Below are 20,339 nucleotides of genomic sequence, written 5' to 3'. Positions count from 1 at the left end.
AGAGCGCTGTCCACCGGGCCGGCACCTTGCAGGGCACCTAGACGTTCCTGGCGCCCGAGCGGATGGGGAGATGGGTGTGTACGGCCGTGTGGGCCTGGAGTTGGGCTGCAGAGGGGGCGCCCTGCCACCTCCGTCCGTCCGTCTCTGTTGCGTGGTTGTCTGGCCTTGTGGACAAAGGCCACTGCTGCTCCAAGCTGTGAGGCTGTCACAGCCCCCAGGGCTTTGGTCGGGACTTTAGGATTCCCAGCCTCCAGCGGCATCCCTGGGGGTGGGGTGGGAGAGGTGTGGCGGTCCCACCACGGAGGGGACACTGAGCGAGGTGATGGCCCTCAGCGTGCTCCTGGTCTTTCCCGAAAACTCAGATGTCGGTGTCCCCTTGCCTCGGGGGGGCTGGCGGGCCGGGTAATCCAGAAATGCCTGACCCTCTAGTCCTTCAAGGGATTTGTTACCTTACTCGCTGAGCAGACACTCGGGGGAGAGTTACGACACTTAGGGCAGGAGGACGCCCCACCGCCGTGGCTCCCGTGAGCCTGCCCCGCCCCCTCCCCACTGGGCTTGCCCAGCACTGACAAGTGCTGTCTGGCGGTGGCAGGGTGGCCAGCGGGGCCAGCAATCCCCGCTCCGCCACAGGCCGGTCGCCGGGCCTTTACCAGATCAGTTCCGTTCTCCCGGCCTCAGTTTCCCATTTATGAAATGAGAGCGACGGCGTCATGGCCGGTCTCTCTCCTTCCCCGAGGGCACGGCTTCCGTCCTCAGACCCCTCCGTGTCCCGCAGGCTGAGGTGCAGCTTGGCGGCACCTGCAGGCACCATGTGCGCCCCACGCCCTCCTCTGCGGCCTCGGGGCATCCCTCCGCACCGTCCCCCAGGAGCCCGTGCTGTTCCCCGGCCTGTGGCCCACACAGCTCTGTGACTGTGCGCAGCCCTGTTTCCAGATGAGCAAGTAGCAGGGAGGGGTCAGGAGGCCTTCCAGGCCACGCAGGGTTCTGACGTAGGAAGAACCTGGGCCCGCAGCGTAGTCTCTGTGACCGCTGTGGGGAAAACGTGGCGCCTCCCTCCTCGCCTGCCCTGGACCCGCAGCTCCTGGGGACAGCGGCCAGTGCTGTCCTGGGGACAGAGGCCAAGTGCCTCTTAGAGGAACGGCCGGGCCGACTTGTGATGGCCGCGTCTGCGGCGAGATGCTGGCCGGGTGTGGCGGGTGGACGCCGTCCTTGCACGGCCCTCGCCAGTCTTTGGTTGGCCTTTTACTTCTCAGAGCTCTCCCCGTCCGTTGGCCTGGCCCACTCCCCAGAGCCCTGGGAGCCCCTCCTTAGCCCTGATTTACAGGCAAGGTGCCCGGCAGGTGCTGGGTGGCTGTGTGCCCACCCCCTGCCCCCCCAGGTCCGCGGAGCGGAGCCTGTGTCTCCGGGCTTCCGGGCCGGGGAGGCTCGCCCCTGTGGAGCCGGCTGAGGCTGCTTCCTGGAGCGCGCTGTCCTGTGCGGGGGTGACACAGGGGAGCCTTGAGCTGGCCTCCTCCTCTCCCTGCGCTTTTGTTTCCTGCAGGGTCAGGATCGGCGTGAAGAGCCATATGCCGAGGGCTTTGATGACCCGGAAGCAGAATTCTCTGGGCCTCAGACCGCAGGGGCCCCCACGGATTTCTCTGCAGCCTCCTCCCCTGGCCGGTCGCCGCCTCCACCCTGGGACCAGGCCGGCAGTGAGGGCCCAGCTCCTGCCTACGTTGCCAGCGGACCCTTTAGGGAAGCCGGGCTCCCGGGCCAGGTTGCCTCCCCTCTGGGCACAGTGACCGGGAGGCTCTTTGGAGACCCCAGAGACCCACTCTCTGCCACAGGCCTTCGGCGAAGGTTCTTCCACCAGGACCAGTCCCCCATGGGGGGCCTCACCGCCGAGGACATTGAGAAGGCCCGGCAGGCCAAGGCTCGCCCCGAGAGCAAGCCCCACAAGCAGATGGTGCGTCCCGGACGGGCCCTCGGATGGGGCTGGGGCGGCTGCCGTCCACGGTGGTGCCGGCGGCGGGCCCTCCTCCGGGGACACCCCTGGATGTCGTGCTCTGGAGTCTCCAGGAGCACAGAGGCCCCCTCTTGGTGGAGCGGCTGCCTTCGGGGGTGGAGGGGGTCTGGGGGGGCCAGCGTGAGCCCCGAAGGGGGTCCTGTCCCCGATCGCCAGTTCCGTGAGGTCTCTCTCCTTGCTCCCTCTAGCTCAGCGAGCGGGCTCGGGAGCGGAAGGTGCCAGTTACACGGATTGGGCGGCTGGCCAACTTTGGAGGTAAGGTGGCCGTGTGCCCCCGTGCCACCTCACCCGCCCTGGCGTGCCAGCCCCGGCTGAGCGGGGCCACCGCGGGGCCTGCGTGGAGGAGGAGGACGGTGGGGGCCACAGGGGTCCCGGGGAGGGCGTCGGCTCCTGCATTAGCTGTCCCTGGCCCTTTCCCTCGGGGGATGACCCAGTGACTGGATTCCTCCTGCCCCCGCTGTGCCATGAGCTGCTCGGGCCACGCCTGGGGACGGTGTCTGCAGCATCTGCCACTCAGCCCCTCGGCAAGTGGGGGGAGGGGGCAGCTGGCGAGGAGAGGTTCCTCACGGGGCTGGTTAGTCCCGGCAGAGTGGTGTTTGCCCTGACCCGCCATGCCTGCGGGTGTCGCGGGTGCTGTCGTGAGGCCTGTGGAGCCGGGAGCTCTGAGAGTAGTATTGCATCGGGTACGCCTGCGCCGAGGGGACGGCCTTTCAGTGAAAGGTTGTGGCGCTTGCACCTGCTCTGACGCCGTGCTGTCATCTCCAGTACTTCTTTCCTGACCCGGGTGAGGGCTCGCTGCCGTGTGTCTGAGCCGCGCCCCGCTCGCTCTGTGCTTTGCTGGGCTTCTGCGTCTCCCTCCCGACACTGTCCATCATCCACGCTGTTCTGTCTCTGCTGCCTTTTGTCCCAGAGATGCCGTCCTAGTTCTCCCTCGGGGTTGGCTCCGTGCTCCTGGAGGCGGACCCGCGTGTGGGCTCTCACGCTGGCTGGCTGTCTTCCGGACGCGCAGAGCCCGCCGCCTTCACTGGATGGAAGTTTCTCCGCGGAAGCTTTCCTTCCATCGTTGCTGTCTTAAAATTTGGCATTTGCTGCTCCTTAGCTGCTCGAGGATCTGGCAGAGCATCGTCTGACTTTCGGGACGGAGTTACTGCTTTATTTCCTTTCGTGGGTTTGCGTTCAGCCGGTGTTTCACGGAGCGTGTGACTTCTGGGGGGCCGCTACCAGGATGAGTTTGGGAGTCCCTGCCCTGGGGGCCTCCGGTGGTCCTTATTCCGCAGGAGACCCAGCGCGGCCCCTGTGTTGTAAGAGGCTGTTAGTCGGGGCGGGGCGGGCAGTGTTTGTTCCTACCGAAGTATTGAATGGGGCCCCTCATCTCCCCCCACGAGTCTGAGGCCCGATCTGTCCCTGGTCGCTCTGTAGTCTTTCTCTCGAGCCCCCTTCCTGCCGCTCCAGATGGGGCTCGCCACAGAGGCTTCCTTTGACTGATGGGTTTTAGAGATGGGTGATCCTCTCGTGGGAGTCTTTGTGGGTGAGGGTAGTAGAGGGTCTGTTCGGGGAAAAGTGGTCAGACTGAAGGGTGTGGCGGTAAATTAGAATGTGATGGAAGGCCATGAATTCCTGGTGAAAGAGGCCGAAGCCAGGCCCTCCTGGGTGGAGGGCAGAGAGGCAGCCTCGGTAAGACCGGGTGCGAGGCTCCCCTTGGGTGGGGGGCGGGTGGCCAGAGGCAGTCTGGGTTGAGGTGAGGTGAGGTGAGGTTCAGGTCTTGGAAGGTGCTTTGTGCCATCAGAAGCCCCCGGAGCCCTCACTGACAGCTGCCGGGATCTGGAGCCGTCCTGGGTGTCCGAGCGCCAGAGGTTGGCCCACGGCTGTGATTCAGGGAGGCCCGTGTTGTTGCCCAGCACTCGGCAGCTCGTGTTTCGGGCTTCGAGGGGGTAGGATGACAGCTGAGAGGGGGCGGGTCTGGGAGGAACGTGCCGTTCTGGCTCCAGAGGTGACTTCTGGGCCTCCTCCCTCCCCGGGACGCGTTCACGCTGTGCGTTTCGACCCTTCAGTGGGTGTGACATGAACTTCGTGGGTCCGGCCCAACATTTGAAAAACAAGTAGAATGGAATTGAATAGGAGACCGTCAGAATTAATGGCAGAGATTCTCAGAACCGTACGCGTTGCAAAAAGCCATTTTGTCCAGAGGTACAAGCGTCCTATTTATGTGTGTTCCTCACTGGGTTGTGAGGTGTGTGGTTTCCTGGTGGGTCATTGTCTGCACAGATGGAGGTAACACTCCTCTTCTTTGTTTCTCTAGAAAGCACTTCCAACCTTCTTCCCCTCATGGGGCGACAGGTGGACCAACAGGTGTGGGAACGTTTTCCAAGGGGACATGAAGGAAGGGGACTCCTATAGACCGGAAGGTCGGGTGCTCAGCTAGTGGAGGTGGAGGGCAGGGGCTGTGCCAGCCGTTCCGATGCCGAGATGGGGGTGGGCGTCCTGGGTCCAGGCCGGCTCTGGGGTATCATGGCTAAGATGTGGGCAGTAGGTCCTGGTAAAGAGTGATGATGGGAAAGATGGGTTCAGATACCGGATTTGGGGTCAGAACCGGGCTTTATGCCGTTGTAATATCTGGGTTATAGTTCCAGCCCTGCTTCCTTGTGACCTGGGTTTTCCCTTCTATAAAATCGGGTTTTTTGTTTTCGTTTTTGTTTTTGTTTTTTTAAGGAGGGGGATAGAAGAGGAGATAGGGTAGGAGTCAAGTTTTTAGGAGAGGAGATCTGACCCAAAATAGTAAATAGGGGAAGGGGAACAGGAGAAAGTGTGGTTCAAGACCTCCCACACTTCAAGAGGGGTCACCAAGCTATGTTCCAGATTCTTTTCCTGGTGCAGAACATTTGTCAGAGATGCTGTGGCTATTTTTATCTGTACAAAAAGTTTGTCAACAATAAAACCCCAAGAGAACACGGAGAAGGCAAACATTATATATACACAAACCAGGCCACCTAGAGGTCACCCAGTCAGCTTTTCGTGAAGTCCTGTCGAAAGACGGGAATTGGGTGGGGGGGGGTGTGTGTGGCAGCGACTGGGGAGACAGGAGCCCAGGATCAGACACACATCACCCCCCGCCCCGTGTGTTCTGCTGCATTTGCCCCATCCCAGATCAGTGGCGTAGGTTCGTGGTGATCTCACGGCTTGGCTTGTAAGTGAAACCTTCTCTTCTCCTTTAGCTCCCACGGCCCCGGGCAGCGCTGCCGCAGGGCAAAATGCCAGCTCTGGGTACCACAAGGGAGCCGTGGCTCATGGTCTCTCTGGAAGCCAATGAGAAAAGCCCAGAATTTATAAAGGTTACGAAATTTAGCCTTTGCTTCATGTACCCATCCCTGGGCGGCTCAAGATGGGTCCAGAGGGGGTGTTCTCAAACCTAGCCTTACCAACTCATGTTGTAAAAGTTTATTTTTGAGATAGCGTGAGCAGGGGAAGGGCAGAGAGAGGGGGACAGAGCGTCTGAAGCAGGCTGTGTGCTGACAGTAGAGAGCCCGATGCGGGGCTTGAACTCACAAACTGCAAGATCATGACCTGAGCTGAGGTCAGATACTCAACTAACCGAGTCCCCCAGGTGCCCCAACAACTCATCTTTTTAAACACACACCCACCCCTGCTGTGCATGGGAGGCACAGCCCAACCCACCGAAGGATACATCTGGCATGTAGAGTCCCCTGCCCCGGGATTAGAAGCCTGAGCAGGAGTCCTTTATCATACATGTGGGCTAATTTGGCGTCAGCTGGTGCGGCCTCGCTAACCTTCTGGTACCACCCTTTCCTGTTCAGACCCAGATTCCAATCTTCCGGTAGAAAGAGATCAAGTCATGGGGCCATGGAGTGAAATCCGAGTCTCCCCCCAGAGCAGGGAAAACGCAGGAGCTCCGGGAGGATCCTGGGGCAGAGACGCTGGCTCCAGTTGGCAAAACCGAGGTGGTTCATAGGCTATGCCCTTGAAACGGTGGTTCTCCCTGGTGATAAAGCAAAGAGTGTTCCTGCTGGGCAGACCCGGAGCTGTCCCCCACTCGCCCTTGACATTGCTCAGAACGCAGTGCAGGAAGGAGGCCCTCAGGGTAAAATGCACAAGAATATGACACCAGAATATCGATATCACGAGACATTAAAATGCACAGGACCCGTCATCGGCACGCCGCTGGTGCAGCTGGCATCCTGGAGGAAGGGGGCCCATCGTGCCGTCTTCCAAGGGAGCGAACAGATCAAGCTCCAGCGGCCCAGAAGGGGGTGGGAGTCAGCTTAGGAGCAGCCCCCGTGCCTGTGGGCACTGCCCAATGCTGGGGCGGGATCCCCGCACCCGGAGCCAGAGGAGACCAGATGTGGAGAGGCCCCGCCTCACACCCAATTCCCCCCCCCCCCCCCCCCCCCCAAGAGTGTGGTGGCTCGTGGGTTGGGCCCGTGAGTCTGGTCTCACGCCTGATGTATAACTGTGGCCTGGGAAAACTTGCTGTATCTCTTTTGAATGGGGAACAGCTCCTGTCCTGGCCGCTTACACAAGCTGGAGGTCTGGGGGTGGAGACGCAGGGGGCGCACAGGGAGCGATTCCCGCCCCCCCCCCCCCCGCCCCGCCCCGCCCCGGACCCTCACGAGCGTGTGGACAGCCTGGGTGGGGTTCATTTGCCTCCCCTTCCCTCCCTGACCCTGCCAGGAGGGAGGAGGGAGTGGTGGCCCCCCACCCACCCTGCCCCCACTTCCTCCACTCTGCCCGCTGCCACCCACTCCTCGGAACTTGGGGGTCACAGAAGGATCGCCCTCCCCCCTGCGGCTCCGTCCTGGGAGCCGGGCAGGGCCGTGGGCCTCTTCTTCCTCCTCCCGAAAGGAGGCTGGCTGTCCCTGTGAGCCCGGGGCCTATGGGGCCTTCAGGGGACACCAGGCCGCCACGTGGCTGATGCCCCGGCAGGAGCCTCTCTTCCTGGGCACGGGGGTCGCCCGCTTCCACGTGTTCTTCCCTCTGGGCGCCGCTCGCTGCCGCGCGGGACACACCACGGGGGTCGGTGACCGGGACGGGATCCGGGCCCAGGGCGCAGTTCAAGGTGAACGCCGCCGCCTCCCCCTCATCCGGAGGCCCCTCGGTGGGTGGCCTGCCCTGCTGCACGGACACTGCAGGGTTGGGGGCCGTGGGGCGGGGCCACGGACCGGAAGCCGAACCCAGGCGTGTGTAAACGACTTCGATAGAGACACCGCCCCCGCGCCGGTGTAGCAGGGGCTCCTCGGCAGCCGCCTCTGCCTGGCCACCTGCGCGCCGCTCTCCTGACGCCGAGCCCCTGGTGGTCGGCTGGGGCCCGACCTCGTGGGGTGGCTGCCGGCCGCAGAGGAGTCCGGGTGCCCCGCGAAGTAGGGGCCTGGCGATGACTGGGGTGGGGACGCTTCCATCTGCGGCTCGGCGTGCCAGTCAGTGTTGGGGATTCTGGTCATTTCTTCGGGCACTGCTTCGCCCCGTTTCCGCCCTTGCTCCCCTCCTGGGGGCTCTCGTCACATGCGTGTTGGGTGTGTCGGGCTTCGTCATGAATGGCTCTTGCACTCTGTCCTGTCCTTCCCACCGTCTCCTTTCCAGTTTGGGCTTGAGGGGACTTGTCTTCTGGGCCCCGCCGCGGCCGTCAGGTGAGCGGGACGGAAGATCGGAGCAGATGGAGCAGGTGCCGTGGAGCTGATCCCGGCCGGCCGAGTGCTGCTTCCTTCACGGTGTCGTGGTGGCTGCGGGCCTTGCTAGGACCTCCCAGGCGCCGCCGGGCAGAAGCGGGGAGGGCACCGAGGTGACAGGACACTTGGAGAGGACAAAACGCGAAGCAGCAGGAAGAAATAAGGGGGACGTGGGGAGGCGATTGTGAAATAGGGTCTAGAAAACAGATGTGAGGACAAGACAGTGGGGCAGGAGCCAGGAGCAGCCGGAAGGGACCCTGGGGAAGCCTTCCATTTTTAGAAGGTAAAAGGTTAAGGAACTGCGAGTCCCAGATAAATACTTGCTTTAAAAAACAGTTCGTGAGGCTTCATCGGGTTTGTTAAGACTAAGGTAATGGGGCACACGCTTGGCTCAGTCGGTGGAGTAGGTGACTCCTGAACTCGGGGTCGTGAGTTCGACCCCCACATTGGGTGCAGAGGAAAAAAAAAAAATCTTGAGGTATGGAAAAGGGTCAAGGGCACTGTGGGACTCGTGTGTCCATTTGTCCCTCATATGCTTCAGTTGCCACGTGATTCCCCTTGTCCACACGTGTTTCTGCTATTGGTTGTAGGACTCTCTTGCCGTTAGAACACTGGGCCACGTGTTAGTCAGAAAACAACATACTGAAAAAAGAGAGGTGTGGCCACGAAAGAGTGTCCTGTCTGTTGGAAGAGAAGGTCGCTTGGGCAGAAGACCAAAGCGATGGCTGCTATGGTTCGGACACATGGGGACACGGGCCCGGCGCGCTCTGGAGAGCGAGCTCCTGTGTCCCCTCCTGCTGGTGAACAAACACACGTTGGGGGAACAGGCATATTTGGTTGTTTTCTGATTTTGTTAAGTAAGCACGTTTAAAACAAAAGACACTCCCACCAACTGTTTTCACTTTATCTTTTTTTAAAGGAGATTTTAATAATGTACAAAGGACATGCTCCCAAGAGGAAGGGTAGAAGGCAGAGTGAGAAGTTTGGTGATAGACAGGGGGGTCCTGTGGCCTGGGCCAGGAGCCGTGCAGAACCGTCCCTCAGTGCCCACTCAGCGGGGGTTATGGGCTGTGGTTTCTGCTTTTTGGGAGGTGCGTTACCAGGGCTGCGTGTGTCTGTCTTGCTCCTCAGGAGCTCTGTGAGGACGGCGAGGGCACTTACTGTCATCTCCAGTTCTGATGACAAGTGGGGCCACAGCGCCTGGGTCCCTGGGGCCACGTGCGCATTCGTGACGTTGCAGGGACCTGAGCAGGGGAGGCCCCGCTGCGCACACGGCGATCTGAGCCTGGGGACCTGTGACCAGCCCCTGCGTCCACGGCCGGGCCGATGCTGGGCATGGGGGGGAGGCAGCTCCTGACAGCCTGGGGGCACCCTGTCTAGGGGACTCCGCTCCTTCCTGCCGCCCACCCCGGGCTAGGCAGGGTGGAGGGCGCAAGTGATGGCGGAGAGGGCGGCTGGGACTCCCGAGGGTTTGGGGTCCCCTCGGAGCCCCTGCCTCCTCCACGCGTAGCTTTGTCTTCTAAGATCAGAAGGACCGTTAGGGTTACAAAAGCGAGGCTCAGAGCAGCCCGGCACATGGTCTGTTGTCCGCAGACCCCTCTGCCCGTGGCCCCTGCACAGGAACCCCTGCGAGCCAGCTCTGTGAACACACCCGGGGCTGCTGGCGGGTGAAGCCAGAGCCCCAAGGAACGTTTGCTTCCTCTTCCTGCTCGGGGCACCCTCACCAGGCCGTTGGCTGGAGGGTGTTTTGTTTTTCCTTTTCTTAACCTCTGATGGCTGTCTGGACAGCCGCCCGGTGGCCCTGATGACCTCTGGAGGGACCTGGCGGGGACAGGCCCAGACTGGGGGCCTGGGAAGCCGGCCCAGCGCTTTCCCATCTCTGGGGAGGACCCTGCCATCCTCCCCCACGCTTGACGGCAGAACCTCTGTTCACGACAGAACCGCCAGCAAGTGTCTCGGAAGGCCTGGTGCCTGCTCGCAGGTGAGGACGGAGGCCCCTGTCGCCAATGCGGGGCCGAGAGCAGTTCTGCAGCTGCCTGTGGCCTTGTGGGCCGGAGCACGACGGGGGGCGGGGGCGGGGACTGAGGTCAGGGGTGACGCAGGCTGTGAGCTGGCTTAGCGGGGCTCCGGGCGTCCGAGGTGGAGGGGCTGCCCTCCCCCGTTTGCTTCCACCCAGTTCTGGGGGACTGAAGAGCCTGGCCGGCCTTGTGCCTCCCGGTCGGCGCGCCTCCGGGCATCGCCTGAGCCCGGGTGGGGGTGCGGGGGGGCCGGTTTATTCTTGGTTCGCTGGAGCAGGAGCTCCTGAGGCCAAGGTCAGGGCCGCGGCAGCACCTCCGGCCGGCGCGGGGCAAGTCTAAGGCCGTCTTTGTGGAACGTGCTCTGGCCCTGCCCGGCGGTGGAGACGTGGCCGCCAAGAGTTTGACCGGGTGTGGGGGAGGGGGGGGGGCACCCCTGCAAGCACTGGCCAGGCTGGTTAACCTTTGAAGACATCTGCCTCTTTTGTGGGCTTGACTTTGGACTTGATCTCGGCAGAGAAAAATCTAGATGCAGAGAGACCTTGGTGAAAGTCACTATAGTTTGAAGGTTAACCTTGCTTGTTATCACTTCCTTTGCGGAGTCAGATAATGTGTTGGGAGGGGTGAGGTGGGCGGGCAGCAGGAGAGTTAATGTTTAATTGGCACCCTGGCTGCCCTCGGCTCTGTGCCCAGTGCCGTCCGGAGCTGGTTGGCGGGAAAACAGGCCCTAGCGCCCGTGTCCTGGCACCAGGACATCCTGAGAGGGCCCAGGGGGCTGTTCGCGGGTGACTGGCTTCTTCCCGTGGCCTCCAGAGCGTGGCCCATTCTGTCCGGCCTGGACTCTGGAGTTTGCGAGCTCTGTACAAAAGCAAAACAAAACCCTGAAACACCTCTAGCAATTTTCGTCTGTAAGAGCACTTGTAGAAATGACCATATGTTGGCTGTTTTACGTTAAATAACCTAGAGGACGCACGTTCACTTCACATGCTTCTTTTTGCCTTTTGTAAGGTGGCTACTAGAAAATTTAAATTTTTTTGTTAAGGTTTATGCATTTTTCAGAGACAGAGACAGAGCATGAGCAGGGGAGGGGCAGAGAGAGAGGGAGACAGAGTCCCAAGCAGGCTCCAGGCTCCGAGCCGTCAGCGCAGAGCCCGACGCGGGGCTCGAACTCACGGACGGAGAGACCATGACCCGAGCCGAAGTCAGACGCTCAACTGACTGAGCCACCGAGGCACCCCAGAAAATTTAACATTAGACACGTGGCTGGCATTGTATTTCTTGGGACGGCACCGTCTAGCCGTTTTGAATGGGAGAAGTGAGCGTGGCGAACACGGGAGCGTTGCTGGCGCCTGGCCCTGCTGGGAGTGCCCGCTCTTGGTGGACTGGTGAGTCCCGGCCATGACCTGTGGGGCAGGAGCCCTGCTTCTGGCTGGTGGAAGGAGGCTGCCCACCGGCCTGCCGGTGGGGAAGATGTGTGTTGCCAGAGCACGTTGTAGGGTTGGGTTACCTTCTTTTGATTTAAATGAGTTCGAGCCCTGCATCGGGCTCTGTGCTGACGGCTCAGAGCCTGGAGCCTGTTTCAGATTCTGTGTCTCCCTCTCTCTGACCCTCCCCTGTTCATGCTCTGTCTCTCCCTGTCTCAAAAATAAATAAAACGTTAAAAAAAAAATTAAAAAAAATTGTTTATGTCTGCACTTAACTGTTTCTCGTTAAATAAAATTTTCAGTAGAATAACATTTTTCGTAACACGAATACGTAATCGTTGTAGAAGCTCGGAGAACGCAGATGTTTCTGCTGGGTTCCTGGCTCACTAAACCACCCACTGGGCGTGGGGGCTGCTGCCCCACGGTCTCCCAGCCCCACGGGTTTCGGGGCCTGTCCGGTGTCGTCCCTGGGTTTCTGCTGTCCCTTCTGCGGGGTCAGTGGGCTCAGGCGTGTCGTCTTTCTCTCCGCTAATGTGCGCCCCCACCTCAGCCCTGGCCCGCCCCTGGGCTTTCTGTGTGGCCTCAGTGGCACCTGTTGGGTTCCGTGGGCCTTTCTTGGACGGTCGGGATCAGGCACTTCTGGTCTCTGGACAAAAGACGTATTAATGAACTTTGTGGATGATTCTGAAACATTTTTAGATTAGAAATCATCTGGTCCCCCGTTGTCCTCAGACCACCATCTGCACCTGCCGGGCCCGCGGTCCTGTGAGTCTCCATGGCTCGGATTAGCGACACTTTGCCTTTGCAGACGCTCTGACGCCCACCGACGGCTGCTTCATATCACTGCAGGGAGGGCTTTCCTTCCAGTTGCGAGAGTTCTAGAGAAGTGCGACGCCGGGTCACGCCGGAGTGAGCGGCCGCGTTCCAAGGGGTGCCCCGTGTGGCCAGGATGTCCTCGGCCCACGGACCGTTCCTGGCGCGTATTCCGTTCGTGCCGGAAACCCTTCCTGCTTGGGCGTTTTCTTAGGGTCTGTGCGCGGGGAGCCTGCAGACTAGCAAGGGTGATGGGGGTCCAGCTGGATGGAGCTTCCTTGAGCCAAACCTCTGAAAATAGCAGATGTGTGTCTCCTACCTTTTTTCTCCCTTTTTGCGTCGTCTGGCGGTCGGCGAGGGTCGGAGCGGAGGCGGGGGACCGTGGGGCTGCTCTGGGCCTCGTGGACGCAAGGGCGGTGGGTGGCCCCCGTGCCAGCACCCAGCGCCCTTCTCCTTGCAGGTCTGGCCGTGGGTCTAGGCTTCGGGGCGCTGGCCGAGGTGGCCAAGAAGAGCCTCCGCCCAGGGGACCCTCCAGGTGAGCTGGGCCCTTGGCCGGGAGGGCAGGGTGGGCCCCGGGAGGTGGGCCTGTCAGCCCCCAGCTGCCCCCCCTCCCGAGGTGCCTGGAGAATTGGCCTCCAGGGATGCCTCATGTCCTGGGTTCTGTGTCAGTGGTGGCCGAGGTTGTGTCTCTGCACCTGCCCAGCCCTCCCAGGCTCTGTGGGGCCGTTGGCGCCCAGTGGTCTGGCCAGGTCAGGCACCCAGGGCTCCCCATTTGGCTGTGGGTGAGGGACGTCGGTGCTGGAGGAACAGACCCCTCAGGGCCCTTGGTCCCCCACCACCCCCACCCAGAGACCCGAAGTGGCCTCTTCTCTGGCCTGAGACCCTCTGTCTCACGATTCCTCTGTGAGGTCAGTGAGGCCAGGTCACCACGCGCATTGCCCCCGGTCTGGATGGCCTCTCTCCACCCGCAAGACCCCTTGTGGGGACAAGGGCCTCCTGGGGAGAGGGCACTGGCCCGCCCCCACGGGCCCCTGAGAGCGGGGTGCACGGGACACACGGAGTGTCCTTGGAAGGGGTCGGAGGACGGAGGGCTTAGCGAGGGTATTTTTAGTGTCGGTGCCGAGACACTTTAGGAAAAGCCAGGCTTTCTCTGGAACGAGAAGCCCGTGTTCCCCAGGCGCGACGCCCGTCCCGCTGGAAACTGGCTGCTCTCATCCCGCCTCGTCCAAGCAGAGAAGAGGCGACCCTCGCCAGGGAAGTGGTGACCCTGGCTGAGGGTCGGGGGCGCTCGCCGGGCTCTGGCCACGGTGGGCCCGGGCCAGACCTGTGGCCTGGAGGGTGCTGACCGGCGGGGCCCGGTCCGCCCCCTGGAGGGCCTCTCCTGAGTGGGGGCCACACCTGCCATGGCCTGGCTTCCCCAGGCTGCCGTCAGAGCGAGCCCTGCCCGCGCAGGAGTGCAGACTGTGGGGAGGGCTCCGCACGGTCCCCATGTCTCGGGAGCCCTACTGTGTGCCCTGCTGCCCACCGGGGCCGCGGCCCTTTCCCCAGCGCGCTTCCTCCCGCCGTGCCCGGGGGCCGGGGAGGGCAGAGGGCATGTAGAGGGGCCGCCCTTCCCTCCGCGCTGGCCCTCCGCTGCTGCCCAGGGCAGGGGGTGATCTGGGGGCCCTTCTCGGCCCTTCTCGGCCTTCTGGGGGCAGGTCTTGCCGTCTGGGGCCCCGGGAGTGAGCCTCGTGCAGCCGACCTCGGGTGCCAGCCGATTCGTGGGTTCTCTCTGGGGCTTCTCGTCTGCAAACTCTGTGTCCCGGGCCCTCGGTCCCCATGTCCCCCCAACCCCAGGCCGTCAGAGGCCAGGCTGGACACGGCCCCCAGGGCAGCGGTGTGCCGGCCGCCTCTCCTGTTCCCTTTTCGGGCCGCGCCGGGCCGGGCCCCTGGCGGTGCGGGCCGAGGAAAGTGCCAGGCACCGTGGGTGCGGCCTTGGGGGCAGATCTGAGCAGGCTCGCGGGGCACCGGGCAGGGAGAGCAGCAGATGACCCGGGACTGGAGGAGCTGGGGGTGGGGGTGGCAGGTGCAGAGCCAGCCCCCTGCCCGGGCCTCTCCCCGCCTCGGGACCGGCGCAGACTCGGTGTCCAGGCAGGGCTGTGCCGAGGTTGGGGCGAGGGCGCTGAGGTCGGAGCGCCCCGCCGTCCCTCGGCCTCCCCGTGGCCCGAATCCTCGCCCTGCACCCTATGCCCCTGGTCGTTCCGGACAAAGGTGGTCTTCGCCCCCAGGGTTACCGCCCGTCGGGGGCCTCTGTGGCCAGAGGGGGAGGTAGATACCGGCCAGCCGTGTGCCGTCCTGGACCTTGCGCTCCTCTCCCTGGGGGGCTGCGCCCTCGCTGCAGCCAGCCCGCCTCACCGTGACCCCAGGGGTGCTGTAACCTTCATGGGGGGAGGGACAGTGACTAGTCCTCCTCGCCTGGGCCCCCAGGTCCTCCCTCCTGGTGCCTGGCCCCCCCACCCCATTCCCATCCCTGCACTTGACTGTGCTCTTCAGCGGTGCTCGTGTCGGGCCCCGGGGACTGGTACGGAGGGAGGGGCTTAGCGTGTGTGCGGTGTGCGGGTGTGAGTGCATTGTGCGAGTGTGCACACGCATGTGTGCGCACGTGTGCATGAGTGCGGATGTGTGGTGTGTGCCTGTGCGAGTGCGCGCGTTCATGTGCGGGCACACGTGCGTGTCTGGTGCGTGTGTGCGAGCACACGTGCATGTGCGTGCACATGGGTGTGCCAGTGTGTACGAGTGTGCACGTGCGCGTCTGGTGCGTGCATGTGTGTGCGTGCCTGGTGTGTGCACGTGTGCGTGTGTGTGCATGTGCGCGTGTGTTGAGAGGGGGCTGGGGTCAGGCCTGGGGAAGCTTCCACAGCATCGGGCAGGGGGTACCAAGGGTTGGGTTGAAATCGCGGTGCCGGTGTCGGGGACCCGCCAGGAGGACGGAGGCCCCGCGTCGGGCTCTGTGCCGGGTCTCTCCGCGCCGCTCTTGAAAGTCTCCGCGTCCTGAAGCGTCCCGTCCCTGTTTTCACCGGGAGGACGGAGATGTCCCTGAGGCGTCGGGCCCAGGGGCCGTGGGGCTGGGTCGCGCTCGGGCCCCCGCGACCGCCCGCCGGCCGCCCGCCCCCAGCAGCTCCCCGGGCTCGTGCCCCTCCCGGGCGGGGTGAGGCCCGGAGACGCCCCGAGAGGGGCCGGGCGCCGCGTGCTGACCCGGCTCCGGCCCGCAGGGAAGAAGGCCGTGCTGGACTCCAGCCCCTTCCTGTCCGAGGCGAACGCGGAGCGCATCGTCCGCACGCTGTGCAAGGTGCGCGGGGCGGCGCTCAAGCTGGGCCAGATGCTGAGTATCCAGGGTGAGTGGGCTCTGCGGGGTGAGGGGGGGGCGGGAGTTCGGCCCCGCTGGGAGGGGGCCCTGGGGGGGGGGAGTGGAAGGAGGGGGCCCGGGGAGGGTGTGCGGCCTGGCCAGCGTCCCCACGTCCCCTCCCGAGCCTCCGTCTACAGCCTCAGGGGCCTGCGTGCCAGGCGGGAGCTGCCGCGCGGCCTCGGCCCGTGCCCTGTGGCCTCCGAGCCCTGCTCCCGGTGCGTGCAGGGCAGAGCGGCGTCTCGGTCGCCTTCCCCGGGCGCAACCGGGGCCCCTGAGGTGGCTGCCGTGCCGTGCCCCCCCCCCCCCCCCCCCCCCCCGCCCCGCCGGGCTCCTTCCCTGAGCGGCCGGCCCCCTGCTCTGCTCTCTCGGGTGCCTTCCAGACGACGCTTTCATCAACCCCCATCTGGCCAAGATCTTCGAGCGGGTGAGGCAGAGCGCGGACTTCATGCCGCTGAAGCAGATGATGGTGAGGCGGGCGGTGCCGGGGGCGGGGGGCGCCTGTCAGGGCAGGCTGCGCTCACGGCCCCTCCCCGCCTCTCTCCTCCCGCCAGAAGACCCTCAACGGTGACCTGGGCCCCGGCTGGCGGGACAAGCTGGAGTACTTTGAGGAGCGGCCCTTCGCGGCCGCGTCCATCGGGCAGGTGCACCTGGCTCGCATGAAGGGCGGCCGCGAGGTGGCCATGAAGATCCAGGTGGGCACCCGCGTGTGCGCCCGTGCCCGCGTGGGGGTGGGGGGCTGCGGAGGGCACAGCTGGGGCCCTGTGGCGTCGGGGTCTCGGCGAGCTACGCATCCGCCCCCCCCCCCCCGGGCGCCCCCTCTCTGGGGCGGGGCCGCGTCTCCTCGTGTCCGTCCCCAGCGCCAGGGCAGTGCTGGGAAGGGAAGGATTTGTGGAGGGACACCGGCCTCCCTGCAGGCTCGGCTGGGGGCGGACGGTGGAGAACCAGGTCGTGATGGGACCCGGTGGTCCTGGCAGCATCGTGGGGTCTGAGCTGTCCCTCAGCCTGGGGCGAGGTCTGGGCGGGACTCGGCCGGGAAGCCAGCAGGCCGGCGGCCGCCCTGTCTGCCCGGGGACTCCTCTGTCCCCCCTCAGTACCCGGGTGTGGCCCAGAGCATCAACAGTGATGTCAACAACCTTATGGCCGTGCTGAACATGAGCAACATGCTTCCTGAAGGTCAGACTGGCCGTGGGTCAAGGGCAGGCGTTCAGGATGGGCTCTGGGGACCCAAGAGGAGCCCCCAGCCCACGCTGACCCCCTCCTCCCTGCCCAGGCCTGTTCCCCGAGCACCTGATCGATGTGCTGAGGCGGGAGCTGGCCCTGGAGTGTGACTACCAGCGGGAGGCGGCCTGTGCCCGCAAGTTCAGGTGCAGCGGGAGGGGCAGAGGGGCTGATGGGTGATGGCTGTGGTCGGGGCCTGGGGTGAGGGGGTGAGACTCTGTGGCCGGGGAGTGACTCCCCCACCGCCCCCACCCCTGCAGGGAGCTGCTGAAGGACCACCCCTTCTTCTACGTGCCTGAGATCGTGGACGAGCTCTGTAGCCCCCACGTGCTGACCACGGAGCTGGTGTCCGGTTTCCCCCTGGACCAGGCGGAGGGGCTGAGCCAGGAGATCCGGAACGAGGTGTGTCTGACCGGGCCTTGGGACAAAGGGGATGGGGGGGTGCCGCCGTGTCCCCATGCCTGGCACACCTGGAGTCAGGGGCCCTTGCGCAGCAGAGGGCAGGGCGGGTGGAGGATGGAGAAGGGGCCGCGGTGACCCGGCCGCCCGCCCCCCCCCCCCCCCAGATCTGCTACAACATCCTGGTCCTGTGCCTGCGGGAGCTGTTCGAGTTCCACTTCATGCAGACGGACCCCAACTGGTCCAACTTCTTCTATGACCCTCAGCAGCACAAGGTGAGCCGCTGGGGAGGGGCCTCGGGGACGGGGGGGTGGGGGGGGTCTCGGCCCCCTCTCCACCAGGGCGAACCTCCCCCGCTATCGCCCGCCCCCCAGGTGGCCCTTCTGGACTTTGGGGCAACTCGGGAATTTGACCGATCCTTCACTGACCTCTACATTCAGGTAGACGGGGCCGGGGGCGGGGCCTGGGGCAGGGCTGGGGGGCGGGGCCGGTCTTGGCTTAGGATGCTTGGAAGCTCCTAGGGGGTGGGGGACCCTGACAGGGTCGGGTGACGGTGGGTGAGGACAAGGCCCGCTGGACTCACAGGCGGGGGACTTGGAAGGACGGTGAGGGGGACAAGGAGGGGGGCGGGCAGTTGGGGGTCCCTGGCCCCGGGAACGCCTCCTCAGGAGCCGCTGTCGGTCCCTGGTGTGCGTCCCCCCAGATCATCAGGGCAGCCGCCGACAGGGACAGGGAGGCGGTGCTGAAGAAATCCATAGAGATGAAGTTCCTCACAGGCTACGAGGTCAAGGTCAGCCCCGCAGGGCCCGGAGGCCTGTGCGTGGGGAGGGGGGGGCGGGACTCTTCCCTTTGAAGCCGAACCTCGACTTACAACTGGATGGAGGGAGAGGCGGTGGCGTCCTCTCCTCCCGCCCTGCGCTCCAGGCCGGCCTGGCCCAGGCAGGATGGGCCCGCGTAGACCTGGAGCGGGGCTGGGGGAGCGCGGGCGGCCGGGCACCGGCGCTGAGGGCGCGAGTGGCACGTGTTGGAGTTCGGCCCCGGTCACCACTCGCTCATCGCGTTAACCCGCCCCTGCCCGCCCCTTCAGAACGCTGTGTGGGATGCTGGGGGCGCCGGCGCCGCTCACCCTTCCCCCCCCCCCCCCCCCCCCAGGCCATGGAGGATGCCCATCTGGACGCCATCCTGATCCTGGGGGAAGCCTTCGCCTCGGAGGGGCCCTTTGACTTCGGCACGCAGAGCACCACCGAGAAGATCCACAACCTGATCCCCATCATGCTGAAGCACCGCCTCGTCCCGCCCCCCGAGGAGACCTACTCCCTGCACAGGAAGATGGGGGGCTCCTTCCTCATCTGCTCCAAGCTCAAGGCCCGCTTCCCCTGCAAGGCCATGTTCGAGGAAGCCTACAGCAACTACCGCCGGCGGCAGGCCGAGCAGTAGCGGGGTGAGGCGGGGGGACTGGGGCGTCCACGCGGGCGGCTCCGGAGAGGCCGCTGCTTCTAGGCGGTTCTGACCGCTAAGAGGGCGCGGGGCGAGCCGCGCGGGACTGCACGCGGGGCCCGGCCGCGCCGCCAGTCTGCGCGTGCGTGTGGAGCCTCTGAAGCAGGTAAAGATAAGGCGGCCTTCTCTCCTTTTTTCCCTTTCGGGCCCGGGGATGTTCCTGATGGAATGTTCGCAGGAAGGTGAGCGCGTTCCCCGGGAACCTGTGCCGCCGGAAATACCGAGAAGCCCCTGGATTTTTACTGACCGTGAAGCCTAAGGCTCGTGTGTGTGCTTCTAGAATGAGATTTGTGTTTTCTGCCCTTCCCTCCAGCCTGTGTTCTGAGCAGGCCCTGCCCGCTCCCTGGCTGGTCTGTATACTCCCGACGCGTGGAAGTTTCCGCAGAACTGACGCGGCCCGCGACGGGTGGGAGTGATCCCGCCCTTGTCTCTGTGTGGGAAGTTGGTGTGGGGCCCCCCCTTCCCCCTCCAGGCCCCAGGGCTTTTGTGGAGGAGACGGAGGTGCAGATGACGCCTGCTTAGAGCTGGGGGGTCGTTACAGGCTGTTAATTTTTGTACAATTCTTGTAATGGTCAGATTTGTTTCAATATTAAAAAGAACACCGAAACTCACCATCCCAGCACTGTGGTGTTCGTCCTTCCGCTGGGAGAGGGTCAGGGTCAGTGTCATGCCCTGGAAAGCTCTGTCTGTGTTCAGCACGGGAAGAGAGGGGAGGCAGCCGGGTGTCCCCCTCACCCTGGCCACCCACGGAAGGGCCGCAGCTACTCCGGAGACGCCTACCGGCAGGGCCTGCGCGGCCTCTTACGGAAAGTTGGCCGAGCCTGCCGCACACCTGCCTCTGTGACAAGGCGGCCGTTACACCCACAACAGTCGGGACCGTCAACTGTGTGTGAAATGGCACGGGGGGTGGGGAGCGGGTCTCAGCCAGTGTCACTTTACCTTGTTAAGAGCTCCCGGCCTGGCCTGCGTGTCCCCCGATGTGCCCTTCGTCCTGATCCGGGGACAGGGGCAGAGGCACTAAATGCAGGAAGCAGACAGAAAACCAGCCACCCCCGGTTGGTACAGTCGGACGTGACAGCCAGGGGGGAACTGGCCACGCAGAGGGTCCTCAGCCTGGCAGCTGCACGCAGTGGGCCCTCGGCGGGGCCTGGCCGGAGGAGATCGGACTGCTCCCCGGACCTAAGGAAGTCCTAGGTTCCGCGAATCCCGGGTCCTGCAGGGAGGGGATGGGGACGGGCCGGAGGCGGGACCCAGTAAGACGAGGAGTCAGTCACCTCTCCTCCGCTCCCCAGACGTTTCAGTCGGGGAGAACAGAAGAAACAGTCAAGTCCAACAGTTCCCTGTTTTATTGCAATACATCAAGTTCTGGTTAATATCGAGACCAACATAAAATATTGGCGAGGAGTCTTGTTACATTTTTGACTGTCCCACCTTCAGTATTTCTGTGCAAAAGAATCCACACCATTGTCTGGTAGCAGAGAATCTCTTAGAAACTTCCCTAAAACATTGAGGGCATAAAACCAAAGAAAATCCAGAGTGATCAGAGGCCAACGCAACAGCCTTTTTCCTTCCATACACACATTTGTCCGCATTATATTCTGAACAAAAAAATGATTACACCTAGGCCATGCAAAACTGTACAATATTACAATGAGAAAAAACCCTAAAAAATTTATAAAATAAATGATATTACACTATCAAATGAAAAGGCAGATTTTGTTTTCATGAAATCTCAAGGTCTGTTTTCGTCAATTGGCCCCATGAGCGACAGGGTTGCCCGTGTGTGGCAGTCGTCCTGGGGAGGAGGGCTGGCTCTGCCCACTGGCCCCGGCTGACGGCTGACACCCGCTCCTGCCGAACCGGCCCTCTTCCCCGGAGGGACCCTGCAGAGATCTGGACTCAAGC

At 63.6% G+C, this 20,339-nt stretch overlaps 1 protein-coding gene across 3 annotated transcripts in view; it reads left to right on the top strand.

Moving 5' to 3' along the window:
* COQ8A (coenzyme Q8A) overlaps positions 1-19,046 on the top strand; it is a 40,134-nt gene extending 21,088 nt beyond the window's left edge. For all 3 annotated transcript variants that reach the window (XM_027046327.2, XM_027046328.2, XM_053208857.1), the window contains exons 3-15: positions 1,541-1,945; positions 2,194-2,260; positions 12,396-12,470; positions 15,187-15,309; positions 15,701-15,786; positions 15,872-16,012; positions 16,412-16,493; positions 16,591-16,684; positions 16,799-16,940; positions 17,105-17,212; positions 17,312-17,377; positions 17,641-17,727; positions 18,090-19,046. In XM_027046327.2, coding sequence (XP_026902128.1) covers positions 1,541-1,945; positions 2,194-2,260; positions 12,396-12,470; positions 15,187-15,309; positions 15,701-15,786; positions 15,872-16,012; positions 16,412-16,493; positions 16,591-16,684; positions 16,799-16,940; positions 17,105-17,212; positions 17,312-17,377; positions 17,641-17,727; positions 18,090-18,374 — 1,761 coding nt within the window. In that variant the 3' untranslated portion in view covers positions 18,375-19,046. The remainder of the gene's footprint in view (positions 1-1,540; positions 1,946-2,193; positions 2,261-12,395; positions 12,471-15,186; positions 15,310-15,700; positions 15,787-15,871; positions 16,013-16,411; positions 16,494-16,590; positions 16,685-16,798; positions 16,941-17,104; positions 17,213-17,311; positions 17,378-17,640; positions 17,728-18,089) is intronic.
* The last annotated feature ends 1,293 nt before the right edge of the window (positions 19,047-20,339 follow it).

This window comes from Acinonyx jubatus, chromosome E4 (assembly GCF_027475565.1).
Source record: "Acinonyx jubatus isolate Ajub_Pintada_27869175 chromosome E4, VMU_Ajub_asm_v1.0, whole genome shotgun sequence".
Lineage (NCBI taxonomy): Eukaryota > Metazoa > Chordata > Mammalia > Carnivora > Felidae > Acinonyx > Acinonyx jubatus.
The sequence above is the reverse complement of the archived record's forward strand: the minus strand, read 5'-3'. Positions and strand labels throughout refer to the sequence as shown.